This window comes from Chiloscyllium plagiosum, chromosome 8 (genome assembly GCF_004010195.1).
Source record: "Chiloscyllium plagiosum isolate BGI_BamShark_2017 chromosome 8, ASM401019v2, whole genome shotgun sequence".
Taxonomy (NCBI): domain Eukaryota; kingdom Metazoa; phylum Chordata; class Chondrichthyes; order Orectolobiformes; family Hemiscylliidae; genus Chiloscyllium; species Chiloscyllium plagiosum.
This window is the reverse complement of record NC_057717.1, coordinates 96,222,140-96,241,229: the sequence shown is the minus strand read 5'-3', so window position 1 is coordinate 96,241,229 and position 19,090 is coordinate 96,222,140. Positions and strand designations below refer to the sequence as shown.

The 19,090-nt window shown below is 40.1% G+C and overlaps 1 protein-coding gene across 2 annotated transcripts; it reads right to left on the bottom strand.

Moving 5' to 3' along the window:
- Positions 1–657: 657 nt before the first annotated feature.
- Positions 658–18,516, bottom strand: ldlra (low density lipoprotein receptor a). Of its 2 annotated transcripts, none has more exons than XM_043694823.1 (18): positions 18,400–18,516; positions 11,225–11,347; positions 10,912–11,034; positions 10,426–10,806; positions 10,084–10,206; positions 9,264–9,386; positions 8,703–8,822; positions 8,466–8,591; positions 7,774–7,945; positions 7,310–7,537; positions 6,917–7,035; positions 6,488–6,627; positions 5,035–5,176; positions 4,310–4,462; positions 3,785–3,967; positions 3,582–3,659; positions 3,105–3,265; positions 658–2,548 (listed from the first exon to the last, which is right to left on the bottom strand). In XM_043694823.1, the coding sequence occupies exons 1-18, from the start codon at positions 18,461–18,463 to the stop codon at positions 2,513–2,515; spliced, it is 2,595 nt and encodes an 864-aa protein (XP_043550758.1). In that variant the 5' UTR covers positions 18,464–18,516; the 3' UTR covers positions 658–2,512. The 2 variants fall into 2 exon arrangements, with proteins under 2 accessions (XP_043550758.1, XP_043550759.1); XM_043694824.1 differs by having other exon boundaries at positions 3,582–3,656.
- Between the last annotated feature and the right edge of the window lie 574 nt (positions 18,517–19,090).

The window sequence follows — 19,090 nt, the reverse complement described above, 5'->3', positions numbered from 1 at the left end:
TGACCAAAAAGGGCCTGTTGCACTGAGGTAACCCTCTTCATTGTCCATTACACCACCAAATTGTGATATCATCCACAAACAAAAACTAACCGTTTCTCTTATACTCCCATCCAATAAAGTATCTGAAAAGCAGTGGACTGGCACCAAATCATTACAACACACTGGTCACAGACCTCCAGTCCTAAAAACAACTCTCCACCACCTGTCTCCTACCTTCAAGCAAATTTCATATGGAAGTGACCAGCTTTCACCTTATTCGACGTGATCTAACCTTCCTACAGTCTACCATGTGGAACCTTATCAAACAACTTGCTGAAGTCCATATAGATAGAGTGTCCACTTGCTGACTTCAATCTTCAGTCCCTTCTATGAAAACTCATTTAAGTGAGAAAGAGACAATTTCTCACACACCATCTGGATTCTTCTTAGAATTAAGGTTGACTCTTTGACTCACTGCAAACTATGGATAATTTCTAGTCACCATGTTGACACGTGAAAGAACCTTGGCTGCCATTATGCATACCCACTACAACAAAAAAACCAAGCTAAGCTCATAAAAATAGATTAAAAAAGATACAAGAATCCTGGATCCATGTTGACAAAGATCTCTTTTCTCCCCCCGCCCCCCCAAAATATGGATTAATACACAGAATACCATGACATTCAGAAAATTTTATTTAGTCAATTGTTGGCAAAACAATTACAAATACACAGTCACCAAGATTTAGACTGAAAAGTCATTCACATGGTCCCAAACATTTGCTGAACAGATGGAGTGGGGTGAAAAAAAAAGTTCAGTAGGTAGCCAGAAATTAAAAAAAAAGTTGAGGGGAAACAATTAAAAACTGAAACAGACAGCAATAAACTCATCTTAAGATTGAAAAACATGGCAAAGTTATGTCAAGGGAGACACTAGATTTTGTGGCAAGAGGTAATAAGGCATTTGCACACACAAAAAGACAGAAAAACAAACAATTAAACAAACAAATTAAGTGACTGAACCCACTTGACACTTAAACATGAGCACACCACTACTGAAAACATGCAGGCTTCAGATATTGCCCGGTCAGTGATTTTACAAATTCCTAGCCACTTTCCCATCCATTTCAAGAATTTGGCATTGAAAACCTTCAAGGAGTACAGGCTCTTCAGTCACACAAGACAGCAGTGTCAGACTGAAGATTGCATGGAGTTGGAGAGAGAGGATGAGAGATCAAGTGTGCAGTGAGACATTATGTAGAACACCAACTACTTTATTAAAAATGGTACTTGGATCAGGCTAATCAAAAACCTCACTGATGCAGGGCTCCTACATTTACTTGGCCAGTAGTGGGTGCCTGACTTTCAAATGTAACAGGCTCCACCTTTCACAACATTTAAAAAATTGTTTCTTTTTATAAATAAATATATGCTCTTTGTGTAAATCTATGTAGAAAGACAAATCCATTCTGATAGGCTATCAGAAAGCAGCTTCTGTAAACATACATTTTAAAAACAAGACAGAAGGAAAATAGAGGTTTGTTGTGCACATTGGACTGAGGACATATTTAAACTCGGCACCAACACCTCGAAATATACAAGGTTGCACAAAATCAGACTAGAGGCTGAGATACTGGATAAATAAATTAAAAAACATACACCAACTCTGAAGTTAAAAACTATTCCTTCTGAAAAGAAAAACACCTGTACAATATACAATATGTATATACACTTATTCACAAAAAAAAAAATCAAAGCAAGCTTGGCTTATGGTCTGGCACCAACTTTGAAAGAAAGTCAGTCAGGCTCAGTTGTGAGGAATAGACATGTCCCCATAAAAAAGTACAGGGAGGATGGCAAGAATCCACACTGTTTGATACAGCCTTTAACAAAGTCCAGTGTATTCCAATTTGATGCATTATGTACAATTCTAGCACTGGTGAGTCAAGTAAACACCAGACTTAATATAAAAAAAGTTGACCTCATAGGTTGTAGAATGTGGTGACAGACGTGCCAGCTTAAAATTGCCTTTTGTCCCTGCATGCAGCTGTACATGGAGAAAGCATGCAATTTACAAAGAAACAGCTTAGGCAAAACTCAGATTAAACGTTATATACACACACTTTATCCTTCTCAGTCAGTAATTCAGCAAAACTGCACCAGTTTCTTCTGAAAGATCAGAAGTCAGTCAGACACCTTCAGTCAGGGCATCTTTGCAAAAAAAAAAAGTCCCAAAAAGGATGTTTTGTACTTTACAAAAACTAAAAGCTCACAGAGGCTCTCTGAAAATCCTTCAATTAAAAAAAATCCACAGTAATAGCACAAGTGCAAAAACAATTAAAAGATAACCGAACCGAAAACACCTTACATGTGGAGTGGCTATGCTGACGAATTTAGAAGAGGGAGTGGAAGGAGTTTTTTTTGAAAAAACCCAACTCTATAGCACTGTAGGATATCTGCAAACTGCAGAATTAAAGTCTAGATGCATAAGCAGCAATCACTCCATGAGGCACTTTGTATTAGGCTTCTTGTATCAAGCACCATAATCTTCTAAACTCACAACAGCTCTCTGCAAAAGAAAAACAAACTTTAGTTAGGTGGAAACTAAATAGCTAACAAGTTAGTGGAGAGTGGTTTAAAAGTCAAATGCTGAAACTCTAATAAAAAAAAAAGCATAGAATTTAAAAAAAAAACTTAAAAAAAGACTGAGTTGTCATCAACATTTGCTCAATAGCATTCAATCTTTGGTCAATCAGTGCACTGTAGACCTGCCAATGTTTGGCAGTACCAAGGAAGTTTGAGATGTTCGACATACCAACTGTTTTGCTTTGCTGGAATAAGTACATCCTGTGTACATAGAGGAATGAAGAAGTTGTACAAAGAACCAACTATTACATTCCTTTGCATCACAGCACAATGCTGGATGTTTGTGCATGGATTTCCAAGTTTGCCACATCCAATCTTTAAAGTTTGATTTTGTTCTTGGACAAAACAAACCCATCAGGGGCCAGATTGCTATTTATGCAACATCTGTCAGGGCTGAGGAAGATAGCCATGGATACATTTTTATCCTTAACTACTGGATTGGCCAAAGCAATAGATTTTGTAAAACAGTGGCTCCTCACCGTAGGATAAGTGTAGCCAACTTGGTTCCGGGTTATATGAACTTCATCATCTTCAGTGGTTTTCTGGTAGACTGGATTATCGAAGTTAATACTGTTGGTGTTCTTCAATTTCCAGTTTTTCCAAATGAAATAAGTAGCAGTAGCAAGCAATGACAGGATGGCTGGAAAGAAAAAGAGAGAGAGCTTAACCATCACATTCACAGATTTCAGCACAGGATAAGAAGAGGTTGAATGGGATAGGACAACATTAAACAAGGAGAGATAGATTGCCAAGACACACACACAGAATGGCACCAATCAAAAAAAAAGGGACCTTTGGTAATACATTTGCTAATAATCAAAAGTTTGACAATAAAATCACAAGCCTTCAGTAGCCCCTCCTTTTTTAAAAAAAAAAAAGGGGAGTTTCACTGGAATTTACACAGGCCAGAACTACACCATTTCTTCACATGCTAATTTTAAAAGAGACCAACTTACCAAGAGGTAGAACAATCCACAAGGCATTAGTCCCTCGGTGGCCTTCTGTAGCAGCTTTAGCTGCAACCTCACCCCCTGCTGACAGAAAAACAAAACAAACAATAAGCAGCCTGCAGAAAAAAAAAGCCCTCCCGTGGAGGATGAGTAATTAGTGAACAAAGAAAACATTAAAAAAAATTTGTAAGTACAGAAATAATTTGTACCTGGATGGGAAACAGTGAGCAGCTCGTGGAGAGTAGGGACTGTTGAGTATACAGTGTTGTCTGAGGGAACATGGGCGGTCTGGGTGTTCATTTTCCTAGTTGTAGTGATACTTTTAGTTGTAGCTGTCTTAGCATAATTAGGACCACTTTTGTCTGTGCTTGACTTGGTAGGCATGACAGGAGCTAAAAAAGGGTGAAAGAAAACATTAGTCAGTAGATGCACAAACAAGTTGAAATTAAAGGCGCACACTAGGAGCAAAAATAAAAAACCCCAAGAAATGGTTCCTTTCAAAGAGAAGGAAACTCAAGTCTCCACTTATAAAAAGCATCAACAGATTCCCCGATACTCTCTTCTAGCCTTTATCTCCTCCTGAAAATGGAACCTTCTACTTGAAGAAATCCAGAAAATTCTATTACAGAAGAGTTTCTAAGTCTTGGTTACATTTGAAAGAGGCACTTTTTCCACCCCCCCCCCCCCAAAAACAAACAAATAAAACGGTCCCATTTGATTAGAAGAACACTAACCTGGGATACATTTTCTCATGTCTGGTCCCAGTTGCATTCCATCTGGGCAAACACAAGTGTATTTTGGAGAATGAACATTGATTTGTGGTGCTGGAAGGCACAGGTGTTCACAGCCACCATTTACTTGCCCATTCTGTTCACACCAATTAATACCTGGAAAGGTGGAAAACATTGTGTAAACTATAATGTTTACAGAAATACATTATACAACCACATTCACTTCTACAGTGTTAAAATAAAAAAAAAGTGAAACATTTAAAAAAGTGCTTCACCAAAAAAAGTTACAGAGCTACACAATAGGAGATAAAAATAAGTAACTGAAAAGCAAGTTTTATTTTGGGGTGGGGGAGACACAGACAGACAGAGACACTCTTCTGCTTGGTACCTCTGCTCTGTCGTTTCCAGACGTTGAAAAGAACAGCGATGCAACAAGAAATTTATTGCAAACAAACTCAAGTGTCTACATTTGGAGGGAGAGCAAGAGCACGAACAAGACACACACAGACACACCTTTCCTATTTGGAACTTTTAGAAAATTCCAATTGAAGGACTGAACAGAAACGAAATTGTTGTTTTGAGCTGCAAATCAGTATTGGAGTTGAACAAAAGCACAAAACTATAATATTACTCACTAAAATAGAAGGCAACAGTGGACTAACTAGACCATGGTATGTTCTTGGGGCTCATTTGAAAGCAAAACACATTCTTTTAAAAAACTCATTAACCTTTGGGTTGTCGGAGATTATGGTAGAGGACAATATCTTGAGGAACATCCAGGTTCTCAATGACTGTTAGAATATCACCCCCTGTGAGTCTGTTGGCACTGAAAATGGCTTCATGATCCATATCAGTCCAAAATACCTTGTCCTAAAAAACAAAAAAGAAAAAAGTGTAAAAATGCAGGTTTCAGTGTACAAGTGTTAGAGATGCTCAACTTCACTCAACAGCTCCTCCCCTGCCGTTAGACTTCTAAAGTGGACCACAAACTTTTGTCATACTTTTTGCAGCCATAAGACTTTTGAACAGAGTGACGATACAATCAGCCTATGATCTTGTGTAGCATGATCTGTAATGCTGCATGTGAAAGCAACTCTTGACTTCGTTATGGGATAATAAAATTAAATTTAAAAATAGCCAAAGAAATTACATCCTTTATGGATTGCAAATCCATTTGAATGGAATGAGTCAATTTTCAGTAGTTATATTTAAACCAAGATTTCACTCCAAATGTAGACTGTGGCTCATTTATTCCAAGTGAAACTTTGGATGCAAAAGGCTTCAGTCTAAAGAACCCAGAGGAGTTCCAGAGCCAAAAATTGCAAGCTGAATGAAATCAGATCAGTGGTAGAGCTGCCCTTGTTCAAAGGCATCCATTCAGCCTATAATGTCACATCCTATAGAAAGATATGGGGCATAATGTTCACGAATTTACTCAGTTGAGACAACAGGGTCAAAGAGTTGACCATATGGAATAGCCCATGAAGGGAAGTCATAAGCCAAGTAGGGAAGAGGACAATGGACAAGGCCACATCAGTTAAGATTTTATAATTTAAACGGCTGCAATTGATAGCATCATTTTAAAAACACAATTTAAATTCACTGAAAGGGGGCACAAAAGTGTTGAATGATTAGTCCAAAACCTACAAGTTACCATCACATAATTCTCTGTCCCTTTTAGTTTAGGGTGGCACAGTGGTCAGCACTGCTGCCTCACAGCACCAGCAACTCTGGTTAGATTCCAGCCTCTAACAACGGTGTGTGAAGTTTGCACACATTTGCCCCGTGTCTGCATAGGTTTCCTCTGGGTGCTCCGGTTTCCTCCCTCAGTCCAAAGATATGCAGGTTAGGGTGGATTGGCCATGCCAAATTGCCAATAACGTTCAGGAATGTACAAGTTAGTTGCATTAGTCGGGGGGGGAAAAAGAGAAGAGGAGGAGGAGGAAAGAGGAAAAAAAAAGTACAGAAATAGGGCAGGGGAATCTGTCTGGGTGGGATACACCAAGGGTTGGTGTGGACTTGTTAGGCCAACTAGCTTGTTGCCACACTTTTGGCATTCTTAAAATTAGTTACTCTCCCAAATAGCTTTTCTACAGCTCGCAATGGGAATTGCAATTCAGATCCTCAAGACATACAACCGCACAAAGGACCCACTCCCAGTTCTGCACATCAGCTACTCACCTCAAACAAAGCTACAGAGAAGGGATGAGTCAGTTTCTCTGGGGAGATGATCAAGGTTTTCCTGTTGTCTCCAGCAACACCAATACTAGACAAGGTATGCAACTTTGAGTCCACCCAGTACAGTCGCTGATTCACCAAGTCTGAAAGAAGCAACAAACGAATCATGAACAGTCCAAACAAGGAAATATTTGCAAAGCTCCAATCACTGATAATTGCAAGAATCACAACATGTATTGCAAGTTTCAAGTGCAGAACAAGAGGATGCTTGTGATTTGGTATAGAAAAAAAGCCACTGGCAAATCTAGTTAAATTAAAAGATGCTCAGAAGACCTGGTCTTCCACTACTATCCACATATACCCCAAGAACTGTTAGATCGATTTTTTTTTTTGTTTTTATTTTTTAAAAGTGTAGGAAAACACTTAACTCACCCAAGGTGATTCCATTTGGCCATTCAATTCCTGCAGTGACCAGTGGCATACGGTCCACTCCATTCAACCCTCCTTTTTCAATCTTAGCAGGGGAGCCCCAATCACTCCAATACAGGAAGCTGGTGGGAGGGGAGGAAAGTCAGTAAATAAACTAATCCTGAAAAGATGCGTTGATACAGAAACAAGTGACAGAAATATAAATCAGCATTCTCAAGATAGAAAGCAATCAGCTTTCAGACATTCCTCCAGTGTGAAGTATTACATAGTTAATCCTATCTTCAAATCCATGAAATAGTTATTGCATCGACACCAAAAACTGAAGGCTTCCATTCTCAGGTTTATTTAGATGCTCTACTCTCACTTAGCTTCTCCAGCATGTTAACATTTTCTTACCCATGAACTGGATCCACTGCAATGGCCCTGGGCTTTGAAAGTTGTTCTTTAATGAGAACCTTCCTCTTTGTTCCAGCTGTGTTAGCTACAGAGATGGTGCTGGTTACAAAATCTGTCCAGTATATGTTCTGGTGAATCCAGTCCACAGCCAAGCCATCTGGTGCCTGGATTTCAGTTTCAATCACAGTGGAATGATGGGAAGAGTTCTCAGTTTGATCCATGTGGGCACTGTAAAATAAAATCCAAAAACGTATTAGAGATAAAGTTGAAACTTTGACAACTGCATTGTTTAAGCAAGGAGACAAATTCACTGTAGCATTTATATACAAGCCTGAGGTGGAGGGCTTCTTTCACTTGTGCAGGGGATTGCAGGTGTCTCCAGACATTAATAATATATGTAAGTGACAACAGGCACAGAGTGTTGTTCAAGGTAAAAAGCACCCCAAGCTTTTTCAGCAACTTACCTGAAGATTTTTTTCTGAAACAAATCAGCCCAGTATATTTTGTTTGCAGCCACCTCCATGTCTAGTGCCACAACATTCTTCAGCCTGGGGATCAGCTGTGTATATTCACTCCGATCAAGGGTAAGCTTTCTGACCTCGTGCCGATTGGTGAAGAATAGGTAGGCAACTGTACCTAAGGAACCAAAAACAAGAGCAACAAAAGTGAAGAAAAACAAAAAAGTCAAGGCTCAATTAGATACCATTTTGTCAAATAAGTTTAATTTAGAAAAGCAAATAGGATTCCAGGTCATGCATTCACAGGTTATTGACCCAAGTTACACATGTACATTTATAGGTGGTAATGACTGACCTTGGAGCTTATACTTGTACATGTGTCGGCTGGCAACTATGTGGCACAAGTTAATATTCTAACATGGAATGCAAAAACAAGGATCAACTCTGCCAAGTTTGACCTTGAATGCTGGTAGGGAAAAAAACAAATTGCTAAAGTTTTATGTCCTGATTGAGTGTGGGGTCAGGGAGAGCTGAGCAAGCAGCTCAAGTGAAGCCAATAATCAGCCAGTGGTTGCTGGCAAGCCAGAGCACTCAAGGTATTTGATTGACCTCAATTTCATTTAGATAAGCAAGGGTTCAATCCAGGAGGGTAGTAGAGCTTAAAACAAGTCAACGGAGATTCCAAAAGTTGTACTTACCAATAGCTTTGCATTGCCTGGTCATTGGGTCCATTTGATAGCCTTCCTTACACTCACACTTAAATCCACCTTCCAGGTTGATACAGTTTTGGCTGCATGTGTCTGGATTCTCACACTCATCGATATCTGAAAGCAAGATACCAGAGCAAAACTCAACTCAATCCTACACCAAAAGTCCTTCAGTACAGAAGCCTAGTGGCAGTAGGCATTGGATAGGAAGAGGACATTTATTCATACCTTCACACTTTGCATTATCAATTAGTCTGAAACCAGGACGACAGAGACACTTGTAGCCAATCTTCAGATCTTTGCAGATGTGAGAGCATCCACCATTTTCATTCAGACATTCATTTTCACCTATACAGAGAACACCACCATGAAATCAAAACCATTGGTTACTGAATTATGTCAGATCTAATCATCTGACCATATCCCATTATCACAATAGATTCCACATACTCCACAATTGCCTCTGTCATACTTCAATTGTGCTACCTCCTCTCCACTCAGATGGAAAAAAAGATTTAACTCACTTCAAACAAAAACTCTTCAGATCATTCACCCTGTCCTCAGCTTCTCCATGTGCTCATTACTGAAAGAATACTTCAGTCCTAACTCTGACCCCATGTCAAGCACCTACAGAAATGTTTCACTTTCTCCAAACTAAAAATTCTGAAAGTCACATGTTTTGCCTGCATTCCTGATCTGAACATTTCACTGCATAAAATTTAGAGGAACAAAAGCTCTTTACTTAAAATTGCCCAATAAGATCTTAAACCACAAGTGTATTTAACATACCACACTCCTTCAAAGGCTCGTCTGACCAATCTCTACAGTCCCGATGAGAGTCACAAACTTTGTCCATCATTATACATTCACCACTTGTGCACTTGAACTTGTGTGGACTCTCACACTTGGTCACTAAGTAGACAGAAAGAGGCTTGTTATATTTTGGTCATATTCCCTTAACATTCTTCAGCATGCAAGAGATTTAGTAAGTGTGCTAGCAAAGTGACAAATCACCTTCCTGCGGGTTGAGACCAGAGGATAGCTCCTCTGCTTTTAGTATTTAAAGATTCTACCTCTTTCTCCAGCCTGTTACTTTAGTTCATGTGAACACAGCAGTACTAGGGACATAAGCAGTCCCAACACCAGACTGTGGGAAAAGCTAGCGCTTCAAAACAAAATGTGTCCACTGGCTTATTAGTCATTATGTTGAGTGTATTACAAATACCAGGCAATTGGTTCTGCACTCAAGATAATGGGAAGTTTAAAAGTAAAGTATTACAGAGGTGATCCTCAGAGATAAATAGGAAAGGCAATATGAACTTGGAAATAGATCTAGAAAGAATTCAGTGCTCTCCACAAAACAACTAGCTTAAAAAAAAGTGGAAAAAAAAAAGGATGATTGTAGTGGAGAGAGAGGCAAGAATACACAGGAATGAGAAAATTAGACAGCAAATTGATGTGGCACTTTCCTACATCAATGCTGGATGAGAGGGGGCATAGGTAGAAAACTTTCAGCTCATTTAAACAGTAGCAAGGCTTACAAGAACACAATCAATACTTCTGAAATATTTGTAATATTTGCTTATTTTAGAAATGAAAATAAACTTACCATTGACACAGCCAATTTCGTCACTCTGGTCATGGCAGTTGAACTCCCTATTACACTGGAAGCTTCCATGAATACAGGTTCCATCACTGCACTGAAATTCATCTGGCCGACAGGTTGCCACAGCTAAAGTAAAATATTAAAAGCCTCAAGTTTGTCTACATCCAATAACAAAAACAGGATTTTTAAAAAGCATTCAGAAGTGTTTAAAGTGGTAAAGATTATATTCAGCAGTCCAGATCACTAGAGTCCACAGATGAGCTGCATGTTGTATTCAAACAAACAGTAACATTTTCAGCAGAGTGATGTTCAAAATTAGCCAAGGGACATAGTTATTGCACTTACCACAGCCCGCTTCATCAGATTGATCCCGACAGTCTACACCGCCATCACAGCGCCATTTCATGTGGATACACTCTCCACTGCCACAGTGAAATTCTAGACTAGAGCAGGGATTAGGTGGTGCAAAGGTGGAGGATCGTCCACAATTCTGTGGCCACTCGTCCGATTCATCAGGGCAATCTGGATCGTCATCACAGGCCCAGAGCTGTGGGATACAAAGCTTGCTCTTGGCACACTGGAACAAGTGAGGTCCACAGGTCCGCTCTGGACATGCATTCTCGTCACTGCCATCTGCACAGTCCCTATCGTCATCACAGACAAATTTCAAAGAGATGCAATTCCCATCATTGCACTGGAACTCATGGTCTTTGCAAAGACGTGCAGCTATTGGGTTTAAGAAATAAAAGAAAAGATAGTCAAAAGGCTGTTTCCGTTCAAGAAGATTAGAAAAGCCTCCTCCAAATTTGAGAGAGCATCAGGTTTACTTACGGCAGTTCTCCTCATCGGAGCCATTTTCACAGTCCTTTTGGGAGTCACAATGCCAGGATGTGGGAATACACTTGTTAACACGGCCACCACAGCTGAACTCAAGAGCACTGCAGGTCTTATTCCCTGAAAGATTAAATATTCTTAATCTGAAAAAGTGTATAAAAATTCTTTAAAAAAGTCAGACTATTAAAACAATCTGAAGCATTCAGTCACCTTAAGCATTTCTTTGGTGTAGTGTGCAAGAGCACGCAAAGAGTAGATCCCATCACCTGTGAACCATGCACACACAAAAGAAAAAAAAATTTACACTTACTACATGTCTCCAGTGACTCATCTGAACCATCATCACATTCAGATTGCCCATCACACAGCCAATGTACTCGAATACATTTCCCATCACCACATTGGAAGTGATCCTTGTCACAAAGTCCAGTCACTGGAAGAGCAAAATGAAAACAAAGTCAATGTAATGTGCTGTGTTGAGGTGGGGGGGAAAAGAGGAGGGAGAAGAGAGGAGGAGAAAAAAAAAGTGGAGAAAAGAGAAAAAAAGGATACAAATTATGAATTCGAACAATGCCAATCCCTAATGGAATCTCAGTCTCACACAAATATTGGCCATACCAAAAAAATCAGATTCACCATGGAAAAAAAAGTACACAGTGCAACAGCAGCAAGTCAGCGCCTGCCCTACTTCAACAGGTTTTACAGCACAATTTTGCAGCCAGTCAGTTTCTGGCCAGTTGTCATGTGGCCTTTAAAACCTTCAAAGATTGCACTAGAAGCACCCTTCTAAAAGTAGAATCAAACCCATTCATAAAAACCAGCCATTCAGAAGGCTTCTCTTCATTTCAGAATCTTACAAAGATAAAGATTTGGATTAACGCCACTTTACATCAAGTTGACTTTCTCCTAATCTAGCTTTTCAAAATATAAGAAAAAAAATCACCAATACCCCTTGTGGTTGGAAAGCCTGACATCATACCAGGACAAAAATTACACAGGGGAAATTTAAACTAACTTCTTGTCATTGGGGCACATTAAGATGAGAGATTAAAATGACAGACAAGATTCAACTTTTTTTTTTGAAAAAGGGTGGTTCATATGTGGAGTGAACTTCCTGAGAAAGTGGTGGATGCAGGTACAATTATAACACTTTAAAAAAAGATTGATATGTTTGGCATGTATTAGTTGGACTGAAGTGTCTGTTTCTGTGCTATTTGACTATGTAGAAAGACAGCATTTTATTGAAGGATCCTCAGCCTGGCCTCTAATACATTCCACACCTCTTCCTCCAGGAAGTTTTGCTCAAGCAAAAATTCCAGCTTAGTTATTTGTTTCTGTAACAAACTTTTTTTTTTACTTGCACTGACTCACCAGCAGAGTACTCAGCTGTGGTGCACACATTAGCCATTTGCTACTCAAAGTGGGCTGACAGGTTCTCAAGAAGTGATTGGGTTACAGATCACACACAGCATACTTTAAAAAAATGACAAACGTCATAACCCCACCCACCACCACTCACTAGGAAGAGAGTTCAGAAGTTAAAATAGAACATTCAAACAAATTGGTGCACAGCAATATTCGATGCACAGACATTTTGCCAGGAAGTTCACAGGCAGGTTAAAGAGCACTGGGTAAATAGGGTAGGTAGAACCACAAAACAAAACACCTCTTCAGGAATACACAGCAAGCAAGAAACACTGGATTCAGTGCATAACCTAATACATTGGCAAAATAGTGTGTGTCTCTGATATGCTTCACCAGTCAATGGACAAATGACATAGCCATTCATTCTTCTCAATCTCATGCCTTTATGATATTGTTTGAAACCATTAAGTTAGTACTAATACAGGAAGCTTGATAGTTGCATACTTAGAACATAAAAACACAAGACACCAAATGGAGCAAAAACAATAGTTAAAACCTTAAATTATTTACAAGAATAAAAAGGGATTAAAAAGTCAAAAGCCCTACACTTCTTGAAGTGTAAATTAGACAAATTTCATATCACTTTCCACTTCATCCATCTAGCATAAAACTAGTCAGTGTCTATGGTAGGTATACTGCAAGATATTCCAATAGATTTCACAAATCAACTTCTGAATCAGATTTCAAGCAAGCAGGACAAATCACTGGCATGTCACCAGTAGTTCCAATGTTGAGTCAGAAAAGCAATTAAGTACCAGATCAAAAAGTCAACTTGAATCTAAATTTCCCCTTTTACAGCTGGTTGATTCTCTGCACAGAAACCAGGGCTGCTGTTTCTGTATAGACAGTAGCCCCAGTTCAAAGTGCTGCCCCCACATTTTTTGACTAATGCCATTCATTTTGAGTCACTGCCATCCATAGTGCTGACATTTTAGAACTGGATACCTTCTGACACATCACTACCGGTTGTTGATCGCAAGAACAGATTTATAGCAAATTTGGAATATGTTCTGTCTCAGTATCCACAAGATAATTCAAGTACAGGGAATGATTAGGGACCAGATTACCTTGACAAATATGCACCATCAGTCCAAGGGCACTGATGCTAGTTACCTGGGTTATCAGTTTAAAAAAAGCTGTACAGCTGAGGTCAGCAAAGATCAGGTATGAACTTTAAAATCTCCTAGTCTTCCTATAAATGCTTGCTGCTCACTCCATTAAATAACCTGAGAACTGAAGGAAAACATTCATGGTATTTTTGTTAAAAAGCAAATCTGGTGAATTGTGCAAAAAAAGTTAAGGAATAGGACAAAGTAGAAATAAACAGATCAATTCTGATAAAGTTAAATATGGATAATTAAACAGCAGAAATTGACATAACCAGAAGAGTGACTAAGGGGCTTAATAAAGAGTTACAGTAGGAAGTGAGGATTAACTATCAGTGCAGTACAAATTAGTACTGGTTGAACCAAATCACCTGTGTTCCCTGATAGTCAGTTCTATACACTACAATCTCAGCCAGGTCAAGCCACAAGGCAACAAGAACAAGGCGCTTATAAAATCTATTATACTGCATTTTCAAAAATCAAGCTGCACTTAAAAGCACAAAATGATAATTGACAGTATGCCCCTTAAAAGTTATGCTGGTAAGCAAGACACCTCACCCAACTACACAGGTTTTGCATCTTGGCCTGTTATGATTTTAACTTGGAGACAAATCAATTCAAAATTTAGTTACGGCTGCAAATAGTTTCAGATGCATTATTCTTACTCACATGAAGCATGTATAAGTTACCAAGAATATTTGACTACAGTGTGCACCTGCCCAACACAGCATGCCCCATACCTTTGCCAGAATTGATTTTAAAGAGATGTTATCAAAGTTATTCAAATAGACTAATATAGAACTGTGACAAATTTCAGGTCTCAGCTAGCAGAGGAACAGGTACCATTATTGGGTACCTAAAGCAGTGGAAACTTAAGTTACAAATGAACCAACTTAGGATGAAAGATTGTAGCTTGATCAGAAAAGAACAGCATTATTGGTTGATTTGGAATGCTGCATTTCAATTCTGGTCTCCCTGCTCTAGGAGAAATGTTGTTGAACTTAGGGCACAGAAAAGATTTACAGGGATGCTGTTGGGGTTGGAATGTATGAGCAGTAGGGAGAGGCTGAATAGGTTGGGGCTATTTTCCTTGGAAAATCAGAAAGTGAGGGGTGACCTTATGGAAGTTTATAAAATCATGAGGGACAAAAACAAGACAAATAGCCAAGGTCTTTTTCTCCCAGTAAGGGGGGGTCCAAAACTAGAGGACATAGACTTGAGGTGACAGGGGAAGAGATATGAAAAGAGACACAAAGGACAACTTTTTCCAGAGTGGGTGGTGCATGAATGGAATGAACTGCAGAGGATTATGGATGGAGGATAGTGCAATTACATTTAAAGAGACATCTATGGAGGGGCACGTGAATGAGAAAGGTTGAGGAGATGGGCCAAATACTGGCAAGTGGCACTAGATTAATTTAAGATCTCTGGTCGACATTGACAAGTTGGACCGAAGGGGCTGTATTTGTACAATTCTGACTATCTTGAGACACTCAAAACATTTAAATTTGAACACAAAGAACCAAATACCTAGCATTACATTAGTCACATCCCCCAAGTTAAAACTTGGCAGCATCTCTTTCACTGCTTATTTTCATAGTACTTTAGGTACCCTCTCCTTTTCCATAGAAGGGAAAGCAAATCTTCGCAAGACTTATACACTTAATGGTAAGGTCCTAGGGAGTATTGCTGAACAAAGACCTTTGAGTGCAGGTTCATAGCTCCTTGAAAGTGGAGTCGCAGGTAGATAGGATAGTGAAGGCGGCATTTGGTATGCTTTCCTTTACTGGTCAGAGTATGGAGTACAGGAGTTGGGAGGTCATGTTGCAGCTGTACAGGACATTGGTTAGGCCACTGTTGGAATATTGTATGCAATTCTGGTCTCCTTCCTATTGGAAGGAAGGACGTTGAGAAACTTGAAAGGGTTCAGAAAAGATTTACAAGGATGTTGCCATGGTTGGAGGATTTGAGCTATAGGGAGAGGCTGAACAGGCTGGGCTGTTTCCCCAGAGCGTCAGAAGTGAGGTGCGACTTTATAGAGGTTTACAAAATTATGAGGGGCATGGATAGGATAAATACAGTCTTTTCCCTGGGGTTGGGGAGTCCAAAACTGGAGGGCATAGGTTTAGAGGGAAGAGGGGAAAGATATATAAAAACCTAAGGGGCAACTTTTTCCACGCAGAGGGTGGTACGTGTATGGAATGAGCTGCCAGAGGATGTGGAGGAGGCTGATACAATTGCAACATTTAAGAGGCATTTGGATGGGTATATGAATAGGAAGGGTTTGGAGGGATATGGGCTGGGTGGGACTAGATTGGTTTGGGATATTTCGTCAGCGTGGACAGGTTGGACTGAAGGGTCTGTTCCCATGCTGTACGCTCTATGACTCTAAGAGCTCTGACAAAAAAAATCACAAGCATCCCACCTGAAATCCCACAAAAACAGCTCCACACAAAAGTGGGTGCTGCAACAAATACTCATTTCTACCAAAACTAGAAGACGCTTAGTCCACAAGGTAGAAGGTTTCTATTGCCATGGTGTAAGACTTGATCTTGAAATAAACACAGCAATGCTGGACTCCATTCAAAAAGAAAGGTTGGCAACACCTTCCAGCACTGTCACACTGCTGTACAAGCTTGGACCCTTTTCTCAGCTTGATTTTTGATTTGATTGGTTATTGTCAGATGTCAAAAACGTGTGGAGCTCAAAAAAAAAAGCACAGCAAGTCAAGCAGCAGGGGTGTTGATAGTCAAGGTTGGAATCTCTGTCCTGATGAGTCCGAGCTGAAATGTCAACTCCCCTTCTCCTGACAGTTCGACCTGCTGCGCTTTTTCCAGATCCAATCTGACTTTCCAGCATTTGCAATCCTCATTATCTCCAAGTTATTATCACAGGTACCTAGGTATATAAAAAGTTTTGTTTTGCATACACAGCAGACAGATCATACTGTACAGAGCACTTTAGGGAAATGAATAGAGTAGAGAATACATGTTATGGTTGCAGAGGTGTACAAAAAGCAAGATTAATATTAGATTTGAAATTTGAGTGGTCCATTCAGAAGTCTCAATAACAGGAAAGAAGTTGTTCATGAATTTGTTGGCACATATATTTAAGCTTTTGCATCTTCTGTCTGACAGAAGATTATAACTGGAGGTGGAGGGTCTTTGATTACATTTATACTTCCTGCTTCAGGAAAGCAGACAATGTATTAAAAAACTGGCCACCTGAACATTATAAACCATGAAAAACACATTTCAAAAGCAAATACGGGTGGGGGAGGGGAAGGAGATTTATTAGAGGGGAGAACCTGAGCTTTTGAACTGGGTATAGTGAGCTTTGTTTTTCCTGTTCCCGTTAAAATGTTTAAAGAACGGCTATTTGAGTGGGGATTAGAGTATCACTCATCTCAAGTTCTGTTTTCCTTCTTCATACAAGAGTAAAGAGGCAGATCTCTGGTTTGGAGTTGTTTATTCAACTTTTGATACTTTGAACTGGGTATCGTGAGCTTCATTTTTCTTGTTGTCAACTTACAAACCCCCATAGAAAATGAGTGCAATCAGGGCTAGTGTTGATCAACAGCAGCTTAGTCAACAGAAGACAGCCTGATCGTACCATGCTAGGTCAGCCAATCAGAAGCCAGTAATTCGCACTAGCCATCATGTTTTAAAAGAAGGTGTGGCCAGTTATATTGCATATAGTTAAGGAAGTACACGACTACCAAATAGTTTACAAGTCACGAATCAAAAGGAATCGCTAATCATATGGAAGTAAAAGGTGAACTTATACCACTTAGTACCACCCCGAGTAAATATTTGGTGTCATCACTCTACCCATTCAAATAAGATCAAAAATATAACTTAAATCGATTAGCTAAACTATGGCACTGTTTGCTGTATGCTTGCAAAGCACCCCCTAACAAGAGATGTGCCGTTTTACTCTTTGTATGAAGAAGGAAAACCGAATTTAAGATGAGCGATACTCTAATCCCCAACCAAAAAGCTATTCTTTAAACCATTTAATAGGAACTTTAAGAGGCTTGCATTTCTCCACAAAGCAACATAACTGAGAAGTATCAGCACATGAGCAATAAGCAGTCAACTCTAAAGCCTGGAAAATCAATGCAGAAAATTCACAGCTTGTATTAGCTAAACACTAGTTGGGACCTTTTAACCAGACAAGAGGCAAAAAGAAAAATCCTTTGATCCATATATCACTTCCTAACGTAGCTCAAAAAGAAAGTGTTAGCAACCCTTAAAGTTGTAAGCAGTGACCAGATTTCAGAGCAAATCCCTACAAGAGTATGAACGATCAGTAACTTTTATTGATAGGATTCGTATATTTTAAAAAGACATCCACTCGATGAGCTCACTTTATCCTCCAACCCTCCTCAATATGTCCCGCTGGCAGTGTGGGTTAAGAGACGGAACACAATTTACTACAGAGGAAAGCTCACATTGGTCTTTCCAACTGTAACAGCAGCAGTCTGTGCAAATCCCGGGGTGGGGAAAGAGTAAAGGAGAGACACTGAGGGTCAGGGAGAGGGAGACTACAAATCCCACAATGCCCCGCCCGCGAGCTCCAAAACGCGGCGTTCCTATTGGTCGGGGGCGGGGCCCCGGAATCGCCTGTTCGGAAGGGATCCAATCAGCAACCGGCACCTGCGCCACACGAGCCGCGGCTGGGCGGGGAAAACCCAACGGTCATTGGGAGAACACAGCGACTGGGATACCCACCGCCCCCCACCCCCGAAGACGGACGGACCAGAGAAAGCAATAAAACTTTAACAACAAAAAAAAGACCAAATTCAGTACCCTCCGAGTCTCTCCCCCCACTCACCAAAAACAAAACTCAACTCTTCATCCTGTAAGTGTCCCTCATTCATTCATTCATTCATTGACGGGACTCCGCTCCTACCCTTCACCTCACTGACTAACATACATAGTGATTCACTCACCGGCAGCGGCACGATGCAACAAACATGCTGTAAGAAGTGGCAGCAAAACGATCGTTTTCTCCATGGTGGTTGGTAGGTACGTACCGGCTCCTCACTCAGCGAGTATGAAGCAGCCCTCCCGCCTATCCGGGTATTTGAACACGGGGCGCGAGCCGGTGGTGGTGTGATCCTTAGGCCACGCCTCCTTTTAAAGGGCCAGCCCCCCCCTACCTTCACGCCCACCAGCTTCCCAAGACCCCGAACAGTTCTCCCAGCATCAAGAAATAACACTTTAGTTTGATTTTGTGTGTGGGTGAGGAAGGAAAACTGCTGATGCTGAGTACGTGCATTTTTCAGAGACTCCTTTTCTTAAAAAAAAGCTAATAAATAACTTAAATCACATACAGGACAATTAATTCAAAGAGATAATGCTCATTCCCCTTCCACTACTGTTATGTTCCTGCATCATATTAACTTTGTGCCCTTCCCCATGACTTTATCGATATTTTTGTGATCAACGAGATTATTATACTTCTCCGGAGCAGGTAGGACTGGAACCCGGGCCGCCTGGTTTATGGGGTAGGGATGCTACCTTTGTGCTCCAATAACCCTTCTATAACTTTTTAGAATGTGTTCTTATAGTCTATACAATGATTGCTCTTGAGGTGTCCTCAGTAATTCACAACCTAGGGAAGAAACAGTAAAACAAACA